The 21,173-nt window shown below is 35.2% G+C and overlaps 1 protein-coding gene, 1 long non-coding RNA gene and 1 pseudogene across 2 annotated transcripts; 2 read left to right on the top strand and 1 right to left on the bottom strand.

Moving 5' to 3' along the window:
* The first annotated feature begins 200 nt into the window (after positions 1–200).
* Positions 201–4,097, top strand: LOC142527873 (uncharacterized). Its single transcript, XM_075632856.1, has 6 exons — positions 201–619; positions 707–802; positions 1,574–1,614; positions 3,103–3,220; positions 3,342–3,422; positions 3,739–4,097. The coding sequence occupies exons 1-6, from the start codon at positions 419–421 to the stop codon at positions 3,793–3,795; spliced, it is 594 nt and encodes a 197-aa protein (XP_075488971.1). The 5' UTR covers positions 201–418; the 3' UTR covers positions 3,796–4,097.
* A 7,503-nt stretch (positions 4,098–11,600) lies between these two features.
* LOC142526829 (uncharacterized) lies at positions 11,601–15,894 on the bottom strand (annotated as a pseudogene).
* Positions 15,895–16,961: 1,067 nt separating this feature from the next.
* On the top strand, positions 16,962–20,185 carry LOC142527189 (uncharacterized). Its single transcript, XR_012815413.1, has 3 exons — positions 16,962–19,050; positions 19,136–19,811; positions 20,037–20,185. It is a non-coding gene; the product is annotated as an uncharacterized LOC142527189 (long non-coding RNA).
* The last annotated feature ends 988 nt before the right edge of the window (positions 20,186–21,173 follow it).

The raw sequence follows: 21,173 nt of genomic DNA, 5'->3' as shown, positions 1-21,173 counted from the left end.
AACATATTCGATCTACCATATAAAATGCAGAATAATTTCTCGAAATTTCAATGCATTATCTTCCTCAGCATTCTGGAAAAGATGATTTGTATAAAAAATGAGGCGTATGATCCTCGTCACCACGCCAGCTCATTAGCAAAACGACCATGGGGTATGGGACAAACCAGCAGCCCCTCCACCCTGTATATTTATATTCAAGGCGACACGCGGCGGCTCATCACCGAGAAGAATACCTTGGAATCCCGTTTCTTGACCAGCTGGTGCAAGTAAAGTGATTGCCTTTCTTTATATATATAATATATGAACTATACTTAAAGTTATGCTTCACTGATTGAGTTTCCCACCAAGAAATCTGCTCGAGATTTGCAGAAAATTCCGCCGGTTAGCCATCGGTTAGCATCGTTTTCGGAACACCGCAATGGACGGAGAGAGTTTGCACCAGGGCAACGGCAATAATGTCTCTGCCCCGCAACATACGTCGGGCCGGTCCCGGTCAAGGGGGCCCGACTTTTTCTTGATTACGTGTCGGGGCTTCGGCGTCATTACTGCGCTGGCTGCTTGTTTCTGCATCGCTATGAACGTCATCTCCGCCGTTCAGTCCTTTAGGAACGGAAACGATGTGGGTTTAAGAATTTTCTTGGTTTTTCGCTGATTTTGGGCATGCTTAATTCCTTCTTTTTTTTTTGTTTTTGTTTTTTGGGCTCAGATATTTGATGGGATTTTCCGGTGTTACGCGGTGATTATTGCTATAATTGTGGTTATTGCGGAGACAGAGTGGGAATACTTTCTAAGGTTCTCCAAGGTCTGCTCCATTTACTCATCTTTATTTACTGTGTTTTTTAACCTAGAGACAGGGCAGTAGAATCTGGAATATAATTCCCAGTGTAAAATATTATTAGTTCAAGAAATTTGAGCATAAATTCGGGCATGAAATCATCTAGGCATTTTGAGGAGAGTATTCCCTGCAATTACATCTGATATTTATGAATTAAAGGGTATCCCAGTTCAGTTTTATATTTGCCTCCAGTGAATTTGTGTACACAACTGTCCATGGATGATGCAAGTTATCTTTAAAAAAAAAAACTAACTATGCTCTCGAAAATTCTTAACAGCGTTCCCCTAAGATTGTGTTTCTGTCACAGTGTATATAGCCTTTTGATAAGCTTTTCCCAAGAAAATTTAAAGATGGTCGGGTACGAAGGACGAATTCACAAGTTTGAGGGGGCAAAGGTTGCAGTTTTAGATAATTTACACGTAAAACTCCGGCCTCTATTGTATCTGTCACTGGCGGATTCAATTTCAAAACCAAGAAATAAATATAATTTTCTTCAAATAGGTCATCAGTGATGAAACATTTTCATTTTTTGGGATTGAAAATCCAGATGCTTCTGAAAAATTGAAACAAAGATTAATCGGATGTGATGGGATTAAGAATTTGAAATCTGTATCTGCAAAGACTTTGTCTTGCCACACTCTTACCATGTTTAAAGATTTAAATGTTATTTTGTGAGATTGATATCCATGTACTGCTATAACTGGGTAAATTTATTGAATTCTCATCATAATGTTGCAGGTTCTTCAGTATTGGGTTGGCAGAGGAATGCTGCAGATCTTGTAAGTCTATATCTTATGATTACAAACTCGAGCCACACCATTTTATTGATAGTTTTTTTATGTTAGGATGTGTATCGTTGTTAATAGTTAGCTATGTTTATTGTATGTGGATTATCATCTTCGTCTGGGTAAGGTAAACTAAAAAATATTATAAATGAAAACGTTATACAAGTACTGACATAACCAGACGGACAAAAACTTTTGTGAGACGGTCTTACGGGTCGTATTTTGTGAAATAGATCTTTTATTTGGTTCATCAATGAAAAAATATTACTTTTTATGCTAAGAAGATTACTTTTTATTGTGAATTTCGGTAGGGTTGACCCGTCTCAAAGATAAAGATTTGTGAGAACGTCTCATAAGAGACCTACTCAACCAAACAAATACACCAAATAACAGTCTAAATAATTATATCTCCTAAAAAAGTGTGCTGGGAAAATAATGCATACATGTTTCTTAAAACATGAATCTTAATTTTTTCAAAGAGCGAATCTATACTAGTGATGTAGCCAAAAATTGTGATTACCCGAATTACTTTGCGGGTTCGTAAACGGGTCCAAGTACCTGGTGGATAGGGATCACCTGCGTAACAAACAAATGTCAGAGGCCCCAGGGTTTGCCCGGCGTAGACACTCCGACGCTCTAAAAAGTTTAAGCATAAAATCATCCTCCCTTGAATAACGAGAATCCTCTCCTATTTATAGATTTTTTTGGAGTGTATAGTGGGTTTGGGCTTTTATAATTAATTGTGGGCTTGAGCTTTTATAATTAATAATTTGGGCTTCAATAATAAATTGAATAATTAAATTGAGTCATTACCCATCAACTAGTGGCTGTTTTCAAAAAGTGTGCTGGGAAAATAATTCATGCATATTTCTGAAAGCAAGAATCTGAATTTTTTTAAAGAGCCAATCTATGCTAATGACAGTGCCCCCTTCGAAGTCAGTTCTGTCCTATTCTTGACTCTGCAAGACATCAATAGATTATCATCGTGCTCAATATAGGTAGTCAAGGAGTGTTCGTAATTACTAAAAAAAATGACTATATTTTTTGTTCATAAATTTGTGAATGAAAAATCCATAATCATTTTTTTAGGTTTGTGAATGAAAAATCCATAATCATTTTTGTAGAGGTTGCAAACACTACTTAATAACATTGGTTATATATTAAATGTGCATTGGTGCACAATTAGACAAAGCTATTTCTTGTTTTGTAATTTGTAGACACAAATAGCAGGCCATCGCATGTTGAGCATGCTGCATAATAATAGTCAAAACACAGCTTTGGGTGGGATATTTTGATATTTAAAATTTCAAATCGAATAACAGGTAAAATTTTCTGATGAGAGAAGTTGTAGTTGGAAAGAATGGGTCAGATGAAATATGACTGCATCTATTTATTTGTTTAGAGACCCTGCAAGTATAAATAACAGCGTCTTTACACCTATAGAGTCGCTAACAATATTTCTTTTATCTCGGCCAATTCCAGTGTTGCAGTAATGACCAGAGCGTATCCTGAGCATATGCGGAACCATCAAGAACTTTTTCTTCTCCAGAGCATAGCAGCCTACTTGCTCCTTGGATGTGGTGTTATTTATATTATAGCCGTAAGTTCAAGAAATCATGTACCTACTATTTGATATGGTATTAGGCTCATTGCATCGGTTGTGTGTGCATAATCAATTCAGAGCACAATTGACTTTTTACATAAATCCGTTGTTGTGTTAGGGGATCTTTTGCCTGGGTATGCTCAAACGCTCTCACAAAAGAAGCCATATGTCACGAGACCAAGCGATAAAGGATCTCGAGGTAATCCCTTGAGTTGCCTTACTAAATTTTAGCTGTTAAGATACTTGCTTGAATGACAAGACTAGTATACAGTATTCTCATTTTTCAGTCATCTCTTCAGCATTTAACTGTTATTGGGATCCAAGTTTTAAGAAGAAACAAGGGTCTGTAGTTGTTCGAAATCAGACTTCATAGCTTTGAAATATTTGATGATTCCCAACCCTTCAATTCAATTTGTTGTTTATTTTTTTACGCTTCCTACTTTGGATTGGATCTTGTTGTATCTGTTCCATGTTTAAAGAATCACATAATAAATATGATGCAATGACAATGACAGCACCTCCAGCGTCGTAGAGAAGAGCTTGAGGCATTATTACTTGAAGATCAAGCATGAAAAACGAGACCGCCACGAGTGTGAAACGTTGAGCTATGTAAATCATGTCATCCCGATATGTTTGACAGTTAAAATAATTCGTTGCGAGATTGCATTCTGTTTGTATAGTTTCTTGAAATTTTAGCTTGGTTTGGTTTGTGGTTATCTCTGTTCAGCAACAACTCCAGTTGTATTCTTGTGATATGTATGTTTGGTATTTCTTGGAGTGACTCGTTGGTTTTTGTGTGTTAGAAGATCTATAAGCACCATGAAATATATCAGGTTCTGATTTGAGAAATAAACGAATATTCATATTCAAATTAGATCATGAGTCAATTGCTATCTCGAAAAAAGAATTATTTATGGGCTCATTTTCAGCTTGAACCAGAGCTGGATGTACTGTCTTGTTCAAGGGTCTTGTGGGATCTAAAGTGACATATGGCTTGTGGGATCTTAAGTGAAAGGAAAAACAAAAAGGAAATTTAATGTATATATAAAATTGGTGTTATAGATTAATTATTTAGGCCCTTACTAGTCAAATTATTTCAATGTTAACTCACCAACTTATGTTTTTTTTTTGCAATTTTTTTTACGGCAAAAACTTGTATGAGACATTCTCATGGGTCGTATTTTGTGAGACGGATCTCTTATTTGGGTTATCCATGAAAAAATCACTTTTTATGCTAAAAGTATTACTTTTTATTGTGAATATCGTTAAGGTTGACCCGTCTCACAGATAAAGATTCGTGAGACCGTCTCACAAGAGATTTATTTATTTATTTTTTATCTGGAATGTTGACATGCATGACACAAGATATCACAAATGTAATGCATGTTAACACTGATGTTACACTGTGTATTGCCATGTAGTTTGTTCTTGATATCAGTTTGAGTAGATCAATATAAAATATTAAAATATTTTATAGTTTAAAATTCTAGTCCGTGTAGAGTCGTATTTCTGATTCCGCCACTCACATGAGAAGATATATATTTCTAATTAATAAGCCACTCACATGAGAAGATATATATTTCTAATTAACTAGGAATGTACACGTGCGATGCACGTAGGCAACTAATAATGAAAAATATAATAACGAGAATTGGATAATGTTTAAAGTCGTTTGAATAACATCATGTTTACAAGTATTTATCAATCTAAATATATGAAAACACAATACATAAAAATACATCATGACAATAAATCATATATATTACTTATTTATATGACATTTTTCAATCCGCGACATAATACATCTCTCTTAAATGATAATTCAGCAAAAATATTTTTCATTCAAATATCATTCAAAACGGAAAAATATTAAAAATAAAATTAACAGAATAGTGAATTTTACCAAAATCAAAACTAAAATTTACTTAAATAGAGTACACATAGACAATGGACAATGAATCACAAAAATTGATTAAGAAAAGTAAATAAATAATTTTTTTTACATAAAATTTAGAAAATAAAGAAGAATGTGAACTAATGTTCAAATCTATCTAAGATGGACAATGAATCACAAAAAAACCCTTAAAAATACATATTAATTTAATTTGCTAACTTAAATGAACAAGGAAATGTAAAAAAAATAATTTTTTTGGCATAAAATTTAAGAAATAAAGAGGAATGTGTATTAATGTCCAAATTCATTTAAGATTAACATTGAATTACAAAAAAAACCCTTAAGATAACCTAATAATTTAATTGGCCAACTTAAATGAACAAGGATATATAAGGAAATTCACAATTGAAAGTGGTATATTTATATCTATCTTAGATAAGTTGTAATTTCTTTGACATTTCATAATCAATATTTATGGTAAAATTTATTGGTGGTTATATAATATTTTTTCCTATTAGATACAGCTTTCCCCATAGATTTGTTTCATTAGTGACAACATATCTTGGATTTAATCATACTCGATGTTTTATTTAATTTTTTTTAAAAAAATAGAAATAAGCTCATATCATATCTATGGAGTGAAGCATTCTGGATATCTCGATCTTCCAATAAATGAACACAATTATTTAATTGAGTTGTCGGCAAGCCCATATCTGTTGAAGGGGACATGAAGATTTCATACGCGCATTTCTTCATTATTTTAATTATATATGGTTAGTCGGTTCGGTTTATTCGGTAATTTGGAGAACAAAAACCGTGAACTGGATAAGAGAATTTATAAATTTTAAAACCATAACCGACCAGAACACCGATAAACTAAACCATTTAAGACATTTTTCGGTCCGTCGATTTTTTCGGTTTTAAGCAAATAAATTGTAGAGGCTCCATCCGCTTACAATGTAATTTTTAAGAGGCCGGTCATGGCTACTTTCATGGCAGTAACTTCAACCCTTCATTAAAAAATTAACATCCCCGTTAAAAGAGCAGTATGAGAGGTTAGGGGTGATCAGAAAGTGGCTCGGAAGTGTTATGTTTAGCAAGTCCAAGTAAAGAAGAAGGCATTTAAAACTTAGCATCTGAGCCAGCCCACAAAGCGAGGACATTATCATTTAAATCGAATTGGGTAAGATGCCCAAGTCACCACGAAAGAAAATTGCGAGAAATACATTATATCTGCTTCGTCTGCTGAGATCAGGATCACCAAAAATCTGTCCGAGCCACTAAAGGGGAGGCTACTCAAGTGCTTAAGTAAAAATAAAGGATATTTTTGCCTGGTCGGCTTTTAATTTCACAGGGGTACGAAGGTATGTTGTGGAACACATACTAGAAATACATTGTAGCTCGTTAAACTCATTTTAAATTTTTAACTTTTATCATGTGCGACAATAGATATAACAATTGTGCTTGAAAAATATAGAACTTTAACTTTGGTTTTTAAGTGTCTTAAGATGTTATCATTGTAAGATTTCTCTTTTATTTTTCCAATATGATTTATATCATCGGTCGATGTTAATGATGTTGTCTTGGTGGCGAAAGGATTCTCTTTTTGTCATCTATGGAATTTTTTAGTTGTTACTACTGCTTGGATTAAACAGCGAGGTATGTATACAATTATTATTACTAATTATTTTTGTAGCAGATTTTTGGATTCAATATTCCTAACTTCAGTTCCTGGCTTCTAGATGCAAATATATGGTTTATTGCCATTATCTACTTCATATTCGTTCTTTTGAAAAACCAGTATGTACGATTTTGAATTTGCATAATTTCTTTTTATATTTAACATGGGAAATACCGAAGGTTGTAGCTAGGATTTGTTTGAATTCAGCAGTTGTTTTTGCAACGTACATTGTGCGTTGTTGATTTCCTTTTCTGCGACGTGCACTGCACATTGTTGATTTTATTTATGCGGCATGCATTGCATGCTGTAGATTTTATTTTTCCAATGTATGCATCGGGCATTGTTGATTTTATTTTCTACAAAGTGCATTGCGTTTTGTTGATAGTCTTTTATGCAACATGTTTTGCGTGCTGTCAATGACCTACAACTTTCAACAATTTTTATTTGTGTCTTATGCATCCTCCGACTGCTGTAAAAAAGTCATTTTTGTTATAGTACAAGCTCTTATGCTTTCTGGATGCTTACCAAGGGTACCATCAAAACCCCTTGGTCGAGTCGGAATGAGACAAGGTGTGCTTTACACTTACCAAAGTCTCGTGGACAAAGTGTTTAAAGATTATATCGGTCGTAATGTAGAGGTATATGCTGATGATATTTTGTTATGTCCAATGCATCAGATGATTTTATCAGTGATCTTGAAGATATTTTCTCTACTATTCGTAATTATAGACGGAATTTGAATCCGACATAATGTAATTTTGGGCTTCATACGACGAGAAAGTTTTGGGGGTATATTATTACCCGACGGGGAATCGGGGTCGATTCAGACAAATTCCATGCACTAGCCACTATGTAATCACATCAAAATGTCTGTGAAGTATAGAAGTTGATAGATCGGATTGATGTTCTGTCAAAGTTTATTGCTCGGTCAGCCGACCAGAGTCTCCTATTCTTCAAAGTTCTTCGAAAAGCATTGAACTTCGAATGGAATGCAGAAAGTGAGCAGTCTTTTCAAGAGCTGAAAATCCTATCCAGGTGGATTTCCCTTCCTCAATAAGCCTATTCGAGGGTAAGAGTTATTGGTATACCTAGCAGTCGCCACACAAGCAGCAAGATTTGTCTTAGTCAAAAGATGCGGCTCAGTTCATCAGCTCATTTACTTTGTCAGTTATGCCCTAAAAAGAGCCGAGCTCAGCTACACAATAGCTTTAGTCATCACATTTAAAAAATTGGGGTCATATTTCTTGTCTTATCCCATCACGGAACTCACTAATAGCACTTTGGGAAGAATTATCTCACATGTGGATGCTTCTTGGAGACTCGTCAAATGGGTAACCGAGCTCAGTAAGTATCATATTAAGTTTTAACCTCAGGATGCCATTAAAACCCAAATATTGGATGATTTCTTGGAAGAAACAATTCAGATAGAAGAAAAAAACAGTGGAAGATCTTTGTTGACAACTCTTCTTGTTAAACTGGCAGTGGAATTGGTATCTTCATGATCTTAACCAGAGGAGAAGATACAAGTTGTCACGCCCCAAAACCATGGCGTTTATGTTAAAATTCGACGTTATTTCACAATCACACAAACACAAAACAACAAGCCTCGTAGTAATCAAATAACAGTCTACTTTATAAAATAGATAATCGTCTTAAAAGCGATGAAAAAATGTGGAAGCGTACAACTATAATCAAAGATGACATAAAAATAAAAAATCTTTCTTCACCGAAAAAGCTGCAGCATTATCCCCACAATTGCTCTTGTTCCTCATCTTTAACTTGTTCTACGCTTAAATATGGGTGAGATTCTAAGGGGTGAGTATTTTGTGAAATACTTAGGGGACTGATCGAATACAGAATAAAAAATATACATATAATCTTTAAATAAATGCAGGATGCTTAATCATAGAGTACAAAGTTTTTCAAGTATTATAAAAATGGTATCATCGTAACAAAAACTTGATCTCAAATCAAGCAACATATATCAAGTAATACTGAAATTCATCTCATATCTCATGGTGTTACGGATCAATCTCCTGTATGTAATTCCTCCAAAGGGTGAGACCATATATAGGTTATTCTTACCCACCACATCAGGGTCATATCATGATTACTCTTACCCACCATGTAAGGGACACAGTTCGGAAAATTTTCTTTATCATTTCAAACCAAATCATAACAATGCTCGAAACCTTATATCATACCTCCAATAAAAAAAATACATATAGTAATCAACCAAACTTCTCAATAATACCATAATCAAGCGGAAGTTTGATATTAAAATTTTCCAATAGTTCGATATCATATTTCATCAATGGTTCAACATTATCGTATATCATCAATGGTTCAACATTTATAAGTCAATCAACAGTTTGAAATAATGGTTGAAAAGAGGATGGGTCATATCAAGATCAATCGATTTAAATAAAAAATATCGAGTTTTAAAACGTAATCCCACTTACTGTAAATTATTTGTAGCATGAAGAAGCTGGTTGTTGGTTGTGAAGCAGATAGAACATAAATAAGTGTGCGTGCAACGCTTCTGGCCGCTGGTGCTCAAGATAAAGACGAAGTCTCGCTGCCGGTTGGTTGCTCGAAAAACCTTATTATAACTCTAGTTGCTACAAGAACTTGACGGAATCTCGCCGCTTAATTAGGATACAACCATTGTTACGACCTCGCTCCCTTATATGATTAAAATTAGGAATAATATCAGTAAAACATGTAAAGTGTATGAATCTCAGTGTTAAGTGTTGGCACTATAAAGATTCAACTGAAAATGAGACGGAACTCCAAATTTGTGTATGGTGGGATACAACTGTTGTTACGGCCTCGTCCGCTTAGATGATTACCAATTAGGGACTGATATCGCTTAACCGTTAAAGGAAGATGAATGGAAGTGTTATATGTTTATGGCGTCAAGATTATGTTTCATGGAACATGTTTATGTTTAAGCCATGATATGTTATGCTATGAACCATGAAAATGACCATGGTTTTTTTTTTTTAAAAAAAACCATCTATACATTATTATATGTACTAGAATGACCCTTGTTATTTTCTAAAACACTTACCTCTTACTCCTCTCCCACATAAAAGAAAGGAAGAACTCAAAGAGGAAAAGCATACCTAGTTTTAGGACTGGTGAAAAGAAGAAACTTAAAATAATCGTCGTTATTTGATTTTCGATGCTGTTATGTTGATAGATTTTAGCTTCCGCTGATATATTTGGCTTGTATTTTGTATTTTTGGACGTAAGCACAAACTTCGTTATGAAATAATATATTGGTTTAGTTAAATTTTGTACTACGAGACTTCTTATTTTTAGAATTTATTTGAAAGCAACATTGTGTCTCAAATCCGTGGCGTGACAGTCATCTCAGAAAAGTACTAATCTTAAGGAGATTTTTCATAAATACGGTCAGTTTTATTGTTTTCTTTTAATTTTGTTTACATTTTTATCATTCTGTTCGGATTTATTTTCTTGTAGTTAAAAGTACTAATCTTAAGGAGATTTCTCATAAATACCGTCAGTTTTATTGATTTTTTTTTTTAATTTTGTTTAAATTTTTATCATTATGTTCGGATTTATTTTCTTCTAGTTATTATTTTGCTCGAGTAGATAGTACCCTTTATTACATTGGTTCTGGTTCCGACCAGATAGTTTTATACAAATTTGTCTCTGATCACCCGATTTGATAAAGTTATTCAACGCAATAAAATGTAACCCGACCAACTCGCCGCCTCATAAGCCCAACACAACTTAGCAATTACAAAGGCCGACCAACTCGACACCTTATAAGTCCAACACAGCTTGGAAATTTCAAAGCCTGGCCAGCTCAGCTCGGTGATTACAAAGTCCGACCAGCTCGGTGCTTCATAAGCCCAACACAACTTGACAATTACAAAGTCCGATCAGTTTTACACCTCATAAACCCAACACAACTTGATAATTATAAATTCCGACCCACTCAGCAGCTAATAAGACCAACATAGCTTGTCAAATACAAAAGTTTGACCATCTCGACAATCCATGAATATGCCCGATTGATGCACAATAAAATTTTATGTTTTACTCGAATAAATACTCTGCACGAGTCACAAGTTCAAACCTCAGCAAAATTTTACCTTTTTTCCTTTTTCCCGGTAGATACTCTACTCGGATTACAAGTTCAACAATTAGCAATAATTTTAATCTTTTACATCTTGTTCGGGTGAATACTCTGCACGGATTACAAGTTCAATATTTGGCTAAATTTTAAATTTTACAACTTACTCAGGTGTATACCCTGCATGAGTTTAAGTCCAAAACCTGAGCAAAATTTTAAGATTTGACATTTTGTTCGGTGAATACCCTGCTCGGGTTACAAATCCAAAACTTAGTGAAATTTAACTTTATACATCTTACTCAGTGAATATCCTACTCAGGTTATAATATTTGAAAAAAACTTGTGTAAGACACAGATCGTATTTTGTGAGACCGATCTTTTATTTGAGTTATCCATAAAAAAATATTACTTTTTATGCTAAAATTATTATTTTTTATTGTGAATATCAATAGGATTGACCCGTCTCACAGATAAAGATTCGCGAGATCGTCTCACAAGACCAAAAATTTTAAATTTTTACATCCTACCTGAGCAGACACGTTGCTCGAATTATTAATTCAACACAACGAAATTTTAAACATTTCATATCTTGCTCAAGTAGACGCCTCTCGGATTATTGTATCAACACTAGAGAAATTTTTTTATCATTTTCTTTCGTAACTCGGATAAGTGGCTCGGGTAAGAAAACTAAATATGAAAAGAAAATGATTTTCATTGGAATAAAAGGATCTAGCTATTTCAAACAAAAATAAAAACAAAAGTACAATGACATGCAAAATTAAGACTCCTCCTCGGACATTTCCTCCCCAGAAAGCTCGCCTCTCTTGAACATATCCTTGAGTGTCTTCTCTAAGTTGAGGAAGGAAGCAGGGTGCTTGAATTCCGAGTAGCCGTTGGCCCGAAATTGAGCCAAGCAACCCTGGAAGCCAAGCTCGAAGTACTTCAACGCCTTTTCTGAACAGAGAACATCGAACTCCTGAGACTTGATAAAGTCTTCTTTCTTCGTTGCCCAAAGAGTCTCGGCATCCAGCCGTTGGCTTTGCAGTTGAGCCCCCAAACTAATAGCTTTCTCGGCCAGCCGGGCACTCTCCCGCTTCGCTAGGGCGTTTCGCTTCCGAGCTTCCTCCAGCTCGGCCATAATAGATGCCTTCTCCTCCATTGCCCGAGCCTCTGTGGCCCGGAGCTGCTCCATCAGCTCCGCGTGTCGTGCCCTCACATCATCTAGCTCTTTTTGTTGGTTGTGGGAGGCTGCTCGGACATGACTAGCACGGAGGGAGTGCTCCCCGGCAAATAATATACCATGCAGAGGGGAAATAAAACAAGTGAAATTGTGCGCGAAGATAATATAATTATGAAAATGTGAAGTACACTTGCCTGGAGAAAGCCGAGGGACATCCGCTCTTCCACCTCCTCATCGGAGGCCCTCTGCACCAACTGCAGGTCAGCATCAGAAATCAAATTCTGCAATAAACTCAATGCCACCGGGCCCGAAGAGTCCCGGAAGAGAGAAACTTCTGGGCCATAAATGGGCCTCTCGACCCGAACTCGGCAACTTGGCGGAGAAGCCGAGTCTCGAACCTCTACCATAAGGCCCTTCCCACCAGCCCAGAGGTCTTTCTTCGAGGAGCCCCCCTGCTCTTTTTGCTTGCCAGAGGAGGAGTTCCCGACCCCCAAAGAAATATTCTGCACAGTAACAATAGGGTCGGAGCCCTTCTTCTTGGCGATCTTCTCCTGCGGCTCGGGAGAAAGGTGAGGAGGAGCCTCTGATTGCTCAGCCTTCTTCCTCTTCATCGCCTTCAGCATTTCAGCCTTCATGATATGGCTTTTAATCCCAACGGCATTCGTAAAATGTGGTTGCACGTCAACAACTGGAACTTTTGAAAGGTCTCGTAGTACTCCCTGCAACAGCAAAAGCTTCAATGTGAGTAATTTAGAGCACTAATAGCATCTATTCAACAATAAGAAACTTTTGAATGGAGTAGACTTGGTATAATTGAATTTTATCCACATAGGATAATTTATTCTGACGTCACGATAAGTGGTTAAGTGTTTTTCCATATGAAAAGGAAAATATGATTTTTATGTATAAATTGACTCGCATGTAGCAAAGAGCTGAATCTGGTTTTAAATGCACATGAGGGAGGGCAACTCTCTTCTGCGGGTAATGTTAAATACAGATAACCACACTGGGTTTCTGAAAAATTATAAAAAATGGAAATGATGAATTACCAGGAAATTTTGTTAAAAAACTATAGAGAAACGACACTTTCAAAGTTACAACAGAATTTAGAAACATCCTTTCAAAAGTCAAATTAGCAGTCAAGAATTTTACTAAAAGTGATCCTATAAAACTCTTATGTATGAACTCATCAATCCCAACAGGACCAAACAAAGAATTTACTGTATTATAAATAACTTGAAACAGGCAAAACAAAGACCTGAAAAGGAGAGTTTGCGTTGTAATATGAACACAATAAGATAGGTGTTATTACCGTGGCCAAGTGTTCTCAATAACGAACAAACATAAGCATTGAATTTAAATAGCGAGTTGAACGACTGAATTAAATATCAAGTTTTGGTTGTGAAGGTTGGTTTGTTAAAACGAACAAGTACATATATATACATACTAATTTTTACTTGGATAAGGTGTCAACATATCCCTAAAAGTAGAATTCAAAGTACGCAGATGAAGTGCCTATGACCACTTCAAGGAAACACAGTAAGTTCCACAAGGGAAAAAGCAAATTCATAGCAACCTGAACAACATTAAGTAAGATAAACTAAACCAGTGATATACAGCACCTTGTTGGCCCACTTCAGACCACATGCATTGCACAGTGTCCTTGGTCCATCTGGCCCACGTCTCATCATAGGAGTGGACTTCGAACTAATCCCACAATGCCTACATCTGCTATAGGCAAGGAGATCCAACGATACTTAAAAATCCAATAACAAATCACGGAACAAAGATCAATGTGTCTCCGCTGTGGCTCAATCAATCATTTATCTGCTATGTAAAAATAACAAGAAAAACAGGAAGAGGACAACGGGGCTTAACAAGTAACAAGTAACAAAACCACATAATTGAGAAAATGACACTCACAAGGTCTCCTGTTCTTCTTGGCCACCATCGAAATCTGCAGTGAGTGAACCCGGTTCATCAGGAACGGACTTGGATGATGTAAACTGACCTTTCTTCCGCTGCATCCTGGCAGAATTTAGAGCATATGTATGATACATAGATGCAGATTTAAAATCAGCATGGCAATGAGTTGGGCTAGCCATTAATGTTTAAATATGATAACTAGCAAAATCTCATGCCAAAGCCAGACATTATGATTCAAGATCTTGATTCTGAAACCATCATAAAATTATGAAGTATGTCTTGATGTAGAATCTCTCTTGTTACATAAGAATATAAAAATAGCAAGCAGCTTAATCTCGTAGAACATAAGAATGCTCTGTACTACATATTGTGTGTTTTAGGAATAGTATGACATGTTTTTAACCCCATAGTGACAACCATTTACCAAACTCACCTTCTTACAACACCAATATCGCATCATATCAATTTAATAAACCATAATTGAACTCGCTTCAACTACCAGTGTAAAAGAAAACAAAAACTTATGTTAAATGGAATACAAAGGTTACATTAACACATCCATTGAAATGATAAATGGAAGAAATGTACATTCTTCCCCCCTTTTAAAAATAGATTACTACCTAGTGTTGTTTCACACCTAATGCTTAAATGTTCACTGAATCAGGTGATTCACAAACACTCATTTCATGCAAATGACAAAAGCAATTTTAACAGTCAGAATAAAAGTTTGACAACTGAAGCTAAACTACAATATGTGCTGTTATCAATGAAAATTTTACATAGCTGGCTTTTCAATGAGTGAAGAAGCAGAAATAAGAGCCTAAATATGAGAACAATTACAACACACCAATTGCTACTGGACGTTCTCTAATATTTTTATTACCTGAGAGCAACTTCCTTGCACACATTATAACGAATCTTCTTACCAAAGCAGCGTTCTTTTCTCTTTTCTCGGAAACGGTTCAAAGAAGCAGCCCTTTGTGGTTGACTTGACCTTCTTAATTGACCAGCCAAGCCCTATTAGGGCAAATGAAAAGGTCTTTACAGCCGTAAATTCATGCCGTCTCAAGATATTTCAGTAAATTAAAATCAAGTTAACATATCCACACCCGCTGGTTTGGAGGAGTCATCCCAGGTGTGGGAATACCAGTGGGTACTTCATAGCCGCAACAGTGACAGAACTGCCTGAACCTAAACATAAATTTGGGAGGGGCGGCTTAAAATGTCACATACGAGCTAAGCACAAAGCCAACTACTGATAAAATACCCAAAACCGCGGGTACGCATCACATTACAAAATCAATGAACCATAATAACCTACGCTCACTTTAGATTCTCGAGTTCACCAACGGAAATCTGAGGTGATCATTTCCATTCAGTACAAGGAAAAATCTTAAAACGGAAAACGGAATGAGAGGCAAAATACCTTCTCCAGAGTAGCGGAGTCGAAGGCATAAACTTTCCCGTGAAACGACAGCGTAGGCTGGTCCGCACTAACATCCCCACCGGCAGACGCCACAACCGGGGCCAAACACGAATTACGCGCGTGAGGGCCAACCATCTCCACACCGTCCATGACCCCACCTCCACCGGAATCGTGGAGCGCGTGCGGCGAGTGGGTGGCGTCGTAACCGATCTGCGATGGGGTTTTTTTCTCTATGGAGTCTCCATTGGAGCACTGAAAGGAGTCGTCTTTCTCATACTTGCAGACGCGAGTTGTACCATGCTTCTGAAGGTGTTGTACGTTGGCTCCGTTCATGGAGGAAGGTGGCTGTCCGTACAGGGGATGTGGAGATTTGACGATATTGGTGTCCAAGTCTCTTTCAATTCTCTCGGAGGGGACGGGAGGACTCGTTTGCAATTTTAGCACAAATTTACGGCCTTATTTTGATAAATATATACACATTAACCCTCAAACGTTTTTATGTAGTACATTGGTACCCCAAAATTCTTTAAATAACCGGTCACTCCTGCGATACTGTTAGAGGTGGGCATAAAACCCGAAAAACCGAAAAAACTGACCGAAACAAATAATTCGGTTTAAATGGTTCGATTTTTCGGCCGGTTACGGTTTTAAAATTTATGAGATTCGGTTTTTCGGTTCGATTTTCGGTTTTACTCCCCCAAAAAACCGAATAACCGAACCAGCCATGTTATTGTTAAGTATAGGGCTTTTATGAATAATGGGTCATATTGTATAATGGGTTATGGGCCTATTCGGATTTAACAATAAATTTTCAATCTGTTTTCTTTTCTTTCTCAGGGCGACGTTTTTTTTTCTCACCACTCACCACTCACCGCTATCGTCTACGAGACTACGACTACCAGTCACCACTCTGCACTCACCATAGTCCATAGCCCACAGGTATGCAGACCACAACACAACGCTAACCATATTATTATTTGATTATTTTGTAAGGATTTTGTGGGAGTAACTGTAAGTAGCGATGTTTAACGTACGCTGGTCGGCGTGGTCGCTGAGGATGAGAATGGGTGCCAAGACCTATCAATAATTGAGAAATAACGGTTCCTATTGTTTGGGTAACCTTACAGAAGGGCTTCAATTAAGTTAACCAAAGCTTGTTCAAGCTCTTCTAGAAGGGCTTCAATTAAGTCACCCACAGCCACGGATGCCCAGTGAGCTAATCAAGTATTGTGAAAATGGGTCTTGTGGTTACTGTATTGTGAAAATGGGTGCCAATACCTATCAGTTACTTATGCTAATCGTTTCTTCTTTTGTGGCTACTGTCCATTCTATATACATATATATTGATACATTATTGCTTTTTTTTCTTTTTAATTTTTCCTATAATTAGTTCATGGTTTCATACCTCGTGATTCAGCAATTAAAGTTTTTTATTTTTCCTAAAGTATATCTACCTCGTGATTCATGGTTTCCATATATGTTTGTATATTGATTCAGCAATTAAAGTTTTTTATTTGGAGTATTTCTGGTTTGATTTTGCAAGGGCACACATGCAATGTTTATCATTATTGTTTCTTGACTGGTTAATTTGTTTCATTTTTTATAGATGGCAGAAAAGGAGGGTATGATCGATGAAAGCAAGAGTTCAAATGATAACGCTCCTAATTCGTCATCTGCAGATTCGGTTGATGTTGGCAAAAAACGAAAATCTGTAAGACCTAGATATCTTATTTGGGAACATTTTGAGAAATATGAGGATTCTAATGGGACACGTAGAGCAAAATGTAATTATTGTGGTTCAAGTTATGCTGCCGATTCAAGTTTAAATGGTACTTCATCGTTGGGTGCTCATTTGAAAAAGTGTAAAAAATATCCATGTAATGTGGAAACTAAACAAGCAAAAATAGCCTTTCTCATCGTTGGGTGCTCATTTGAAAAAGTGTAAAAAATATCCATGTAATGTGGAAACTAAACAAGCAAAAATAGCCTTTCAAAACATTTCAAAAGATCATATAACAATCAATGCTTGGAGATTTGATCAAGAAGGTTGTAGGAAAGCTTTGGCCAAGATGATACTTGTCGATGAATTACCTTTTAGTTTTGTGGAAATGGAAAGATTTAGACACTTTATAAATGTGATACAACCATCATTTAGAATTCCATCTGGTAGGACTATTACAAGGGAATGCTTTGAACTTTTCTTAGAAGAAAAGAAAAATCTTAAGCTTTTTTTCAAGGAGACATGTCTAAGAGTTTGCCTCACAACAGACACATGGACTTCAATACAGAGAATTAATTATATGTGTCTTACTGCTCATTTTATTGACAAAAACTGGAATTTGCAAAAAAAAAAATATTAAATTTTTCTCTAATATCTAGCCATAAAGGCGATGATATGACAATTGTTATCACTAAATGTTTGCTTGATTGGGGTTTGGATAAGATCTTCACTATCACAGTCGATAATGCTAGTTCGAATGATACTACAGTGAAAGAGATGTCAAACCAATTAAGTAAATGGGGAAGTAATTTGATGGATGGTAAACACCTTCATGTGAGGTGTGTGCCTCATATAATCAATCTCATTGTTCAAGATGGCTTGAAAGAAGTTGGAGATTCTGTAAGACGAGTTAGACAAGCTATAAGATATATTAGACAATCTCTTGCAAGGATTAAAAAATTCAAAGATTGTTGTGAACTTGAAAAGATACCAAGTAAGAAGTCCTTGTGTTTGGATGTTGTTACTAGGTGGAATTCTACTTACTTGATGTTGAAAGTTGCTTTGGAATTTGAAAATGCTTTTGTAAGTTATGGTATTCATGATCCTGGATTGTTGGATCATCTTCTTACCCATGTTTGTGAAGATGGAAAGGATGTAGGTGCATTGACAAGTGGTGATTGGGAAAATGTGAGAAAAATGGAGAAGTTTCTTGAAGCCTTTTATAATCTTACGTTGAGAGTTTCAGGTTCATCATATGTTACTTCAAATATCCACTTTCATGAAATTGGCGAGTTTTCTTGTGTTTTAAAGTTGTTGGTAGAGAGTGATGACAGTGTTTTGGCTACGATGACAAAAAGGATGAAATCTAAATTTGACAAATATTGGGGTGCTCCAGAAAAAATGAATAAGATGATTTTTATTGCATGTGTGCTTGATCCTCGTTTCAAATTTGATTATGTGGCTTTTGTGCTTTCGAAGATGTATGGGCAAGAGAAAGGGGAGCAATTAAGAGTTGAAATAAAGTTGTATATGACTTCTTTGTTTGAAGGACTATAGGAAGGTCACTTCAAAAATGTCTCAAGGATCATCCACTAGTAAAGTTGAGCCATCTGGTATAAACATAGGAAATATTCATACAAGAACACTAATACAACAAGAATACTTGAGACATAAGGCTGAAAGTGGAAATATGGATGCTAAGACTGAGTTAGATCGGTATCTCGATGAAGATGTTGACGTTGCAAATGAACATTTTGATATTTTTCTTTGGTGGAAAGTTAATTACTTCCAAATTTCCTACTCTGGCTGAGATGGCTCGTGATGTGTTAGCGATTCCTATTTCTACTGTGGCGTCGGAAAGTGCTTGGATCATCTTGAAGAGATTGAATCTGGTAAGAAATTTGTGTATTTTTTTCTGTTTTATTTTAAAATTATTTTGTTATTTAATGTTGGCAATAATTTTCTTACTTTTTTTAGATTTGATCAATATTGGAAGTGATTCTTGCATTGGAAGAGATTCTTGCATAACCAATATATAGATATTTCCATGAAATATTGTAAGTTAAATTTCACTTAATGTATCTTGTATTTGGGGCATTAAACTGCTAAGCCAATAAGCTTCCATTTTATTTTGAAAGATGAAGATGCCTTGTGTAGCTTTGGTCCAGAACTCTACATACTTTCTTCAAATTTGCTAGGATTGTACGGAGTAGATGCTAATATTTTGAGGATACAAGTCAGTGCTACTGGCCAAAATCTTTCCCATGGCAAGAGTGTTTGAGACGATAACCAAAGTTGCTGTTTTTGTCCGCCTATGGTTAAACTACAGTACCTCTTTTTCTTCTTAGATTTCATTTAGTTCTTTGAGCCATCCCGTGTTTTGTGCTACTTCAAGTTGCTTTATGTTCGAGGATAGCTTTTGTGGGATGCTTGGGGTAATTTCAGTATCAGAATATTTTGAAGTTTTGTCTATTTTAATGTTTGGCTCTGCTCCTTCATCCAATTCCTTTATGTGTTTATCACCAAGCTATTGTGTTTGAAAAAATTTCTACCTATCCCTGAACTATTCATACTAAAGGATACTTTTAATCATAGGATCTTCTGGTACACAAGTAGAAGCAAGGCTGGTTGGGATCAATATCATTATAGGAAGGTAAGATAATGCATTTTTAGATTTAAGCATTTTCACTTATTGTTACTAGTTGCAATGAATTTATTGTTTTTTCCATAAAAAAAAAAGATTTTTTTATATGACTTTGTGAAAGATCTTTGCAATTAATGTCAATAAGTTTAAGTTATTGCTTCAAAATTGTGATTCATAATCACTTTATAATTGTAATGAATTTAATGTCTTTTTTTTTTTTTTTTTGCTAAACAGGATTTTGGAATTTGAGAATTGGAAGTTCAAATATTTTGAAGGAGATGGCCATACGAACTGTTTTGGGATTGTCAGACGTGGAGTTCAATTCGAGCTTGTTGACATTGTTATCTTTCCTATTACTGAATATTCAGTTGGATTCATGCATTTCGGGGTTTACATAGTTAATTAGTTGTATATTGTTATTATATTCGCATGACATGTTTGCACACAACATATTAAGTTACACAAATTAAATGTTTGATAAATACTATGATTTAGATTTTAGAGGCATAAAGTGACGTATAATTTTATTTCTTAACAAAATTTTAGCTAACCGTATGTAACCGATCGTCTAAAATAATATAAACAAAATCACCAATCACCATGATTATGAAACGTAATAATTACGTCAATGTAAGTTTATACAACAACAAATAGGGTTTAAATGATAGGGGATATATATGTAATTTGATATGATAAAAAGACTATTTTGGTAAATTAATTTAATTAAAGACTAAAATTGATTATAGTAGTTGTGTGGAGACTATTTAAGAAAATCTCCCTTTATTTATAATTATAAAAAGAAACATAAAACTAATAAATATATAACCGTACTTTTAATTGATACTAGTTATTATGCACACGAGATACGTGTGTGTACAAATTTTTTTTAATCATTATCGATAGACTAAAGTGTAATTTTATAATTTATGAAGTGACTAAATTGATATTTGAATTGTTGAAATAAAAAAATTAAAATAAAAGTGTGTGTTGAAATTTTTTTAAAAAACAAAATAACAAAAATGTAATATTAGTATCATATGAGGGTAAAATTGGAAAAAAAGTTGGTGTCCTCCTAGCTAGTTAGTATCATGTGATCATCCTTAATAAAATAGAATAAATGATATATATAAATAAATATAATATATAATAAATTAATAGTTGCATCATAAATTCATAACTAATCATTAATTTATTATAATATAGAGTAAGTCTCTTGTGATACAGTCTCACGAATCTTTATCTGTGAGACGTATCAACCCTACCGATATTCACAATAAAAAGTAATACTCTTACCATAAAAAGTAATACTTTTCATGGATGACCCAAATAAGAGATCCGTCTCACAAAATACGACCCGTGAGACTGTCTCAC

This window comes from Primulina tabacum, chromosome 15 (genome assembly GCF_025594145.1).
Source record: "Primulina tabacum isolate GXHZ01 chromosome 15, ASM2559414v2, whole genome shotgun sequence".
In the NCBI taxonomy this organism is placed as follows: domain Eukaryota; kingdom Viridiplantae; phylum Streptophyta; class Magnoliopsida; order Lamiales; family Gesneriaceae; genus Primulina; species Primulina tabacum.
Note: the sequence above shows the minus strand (reverse complement) of the source record. Positions and strands in the feature narration are given on the sequence as shown.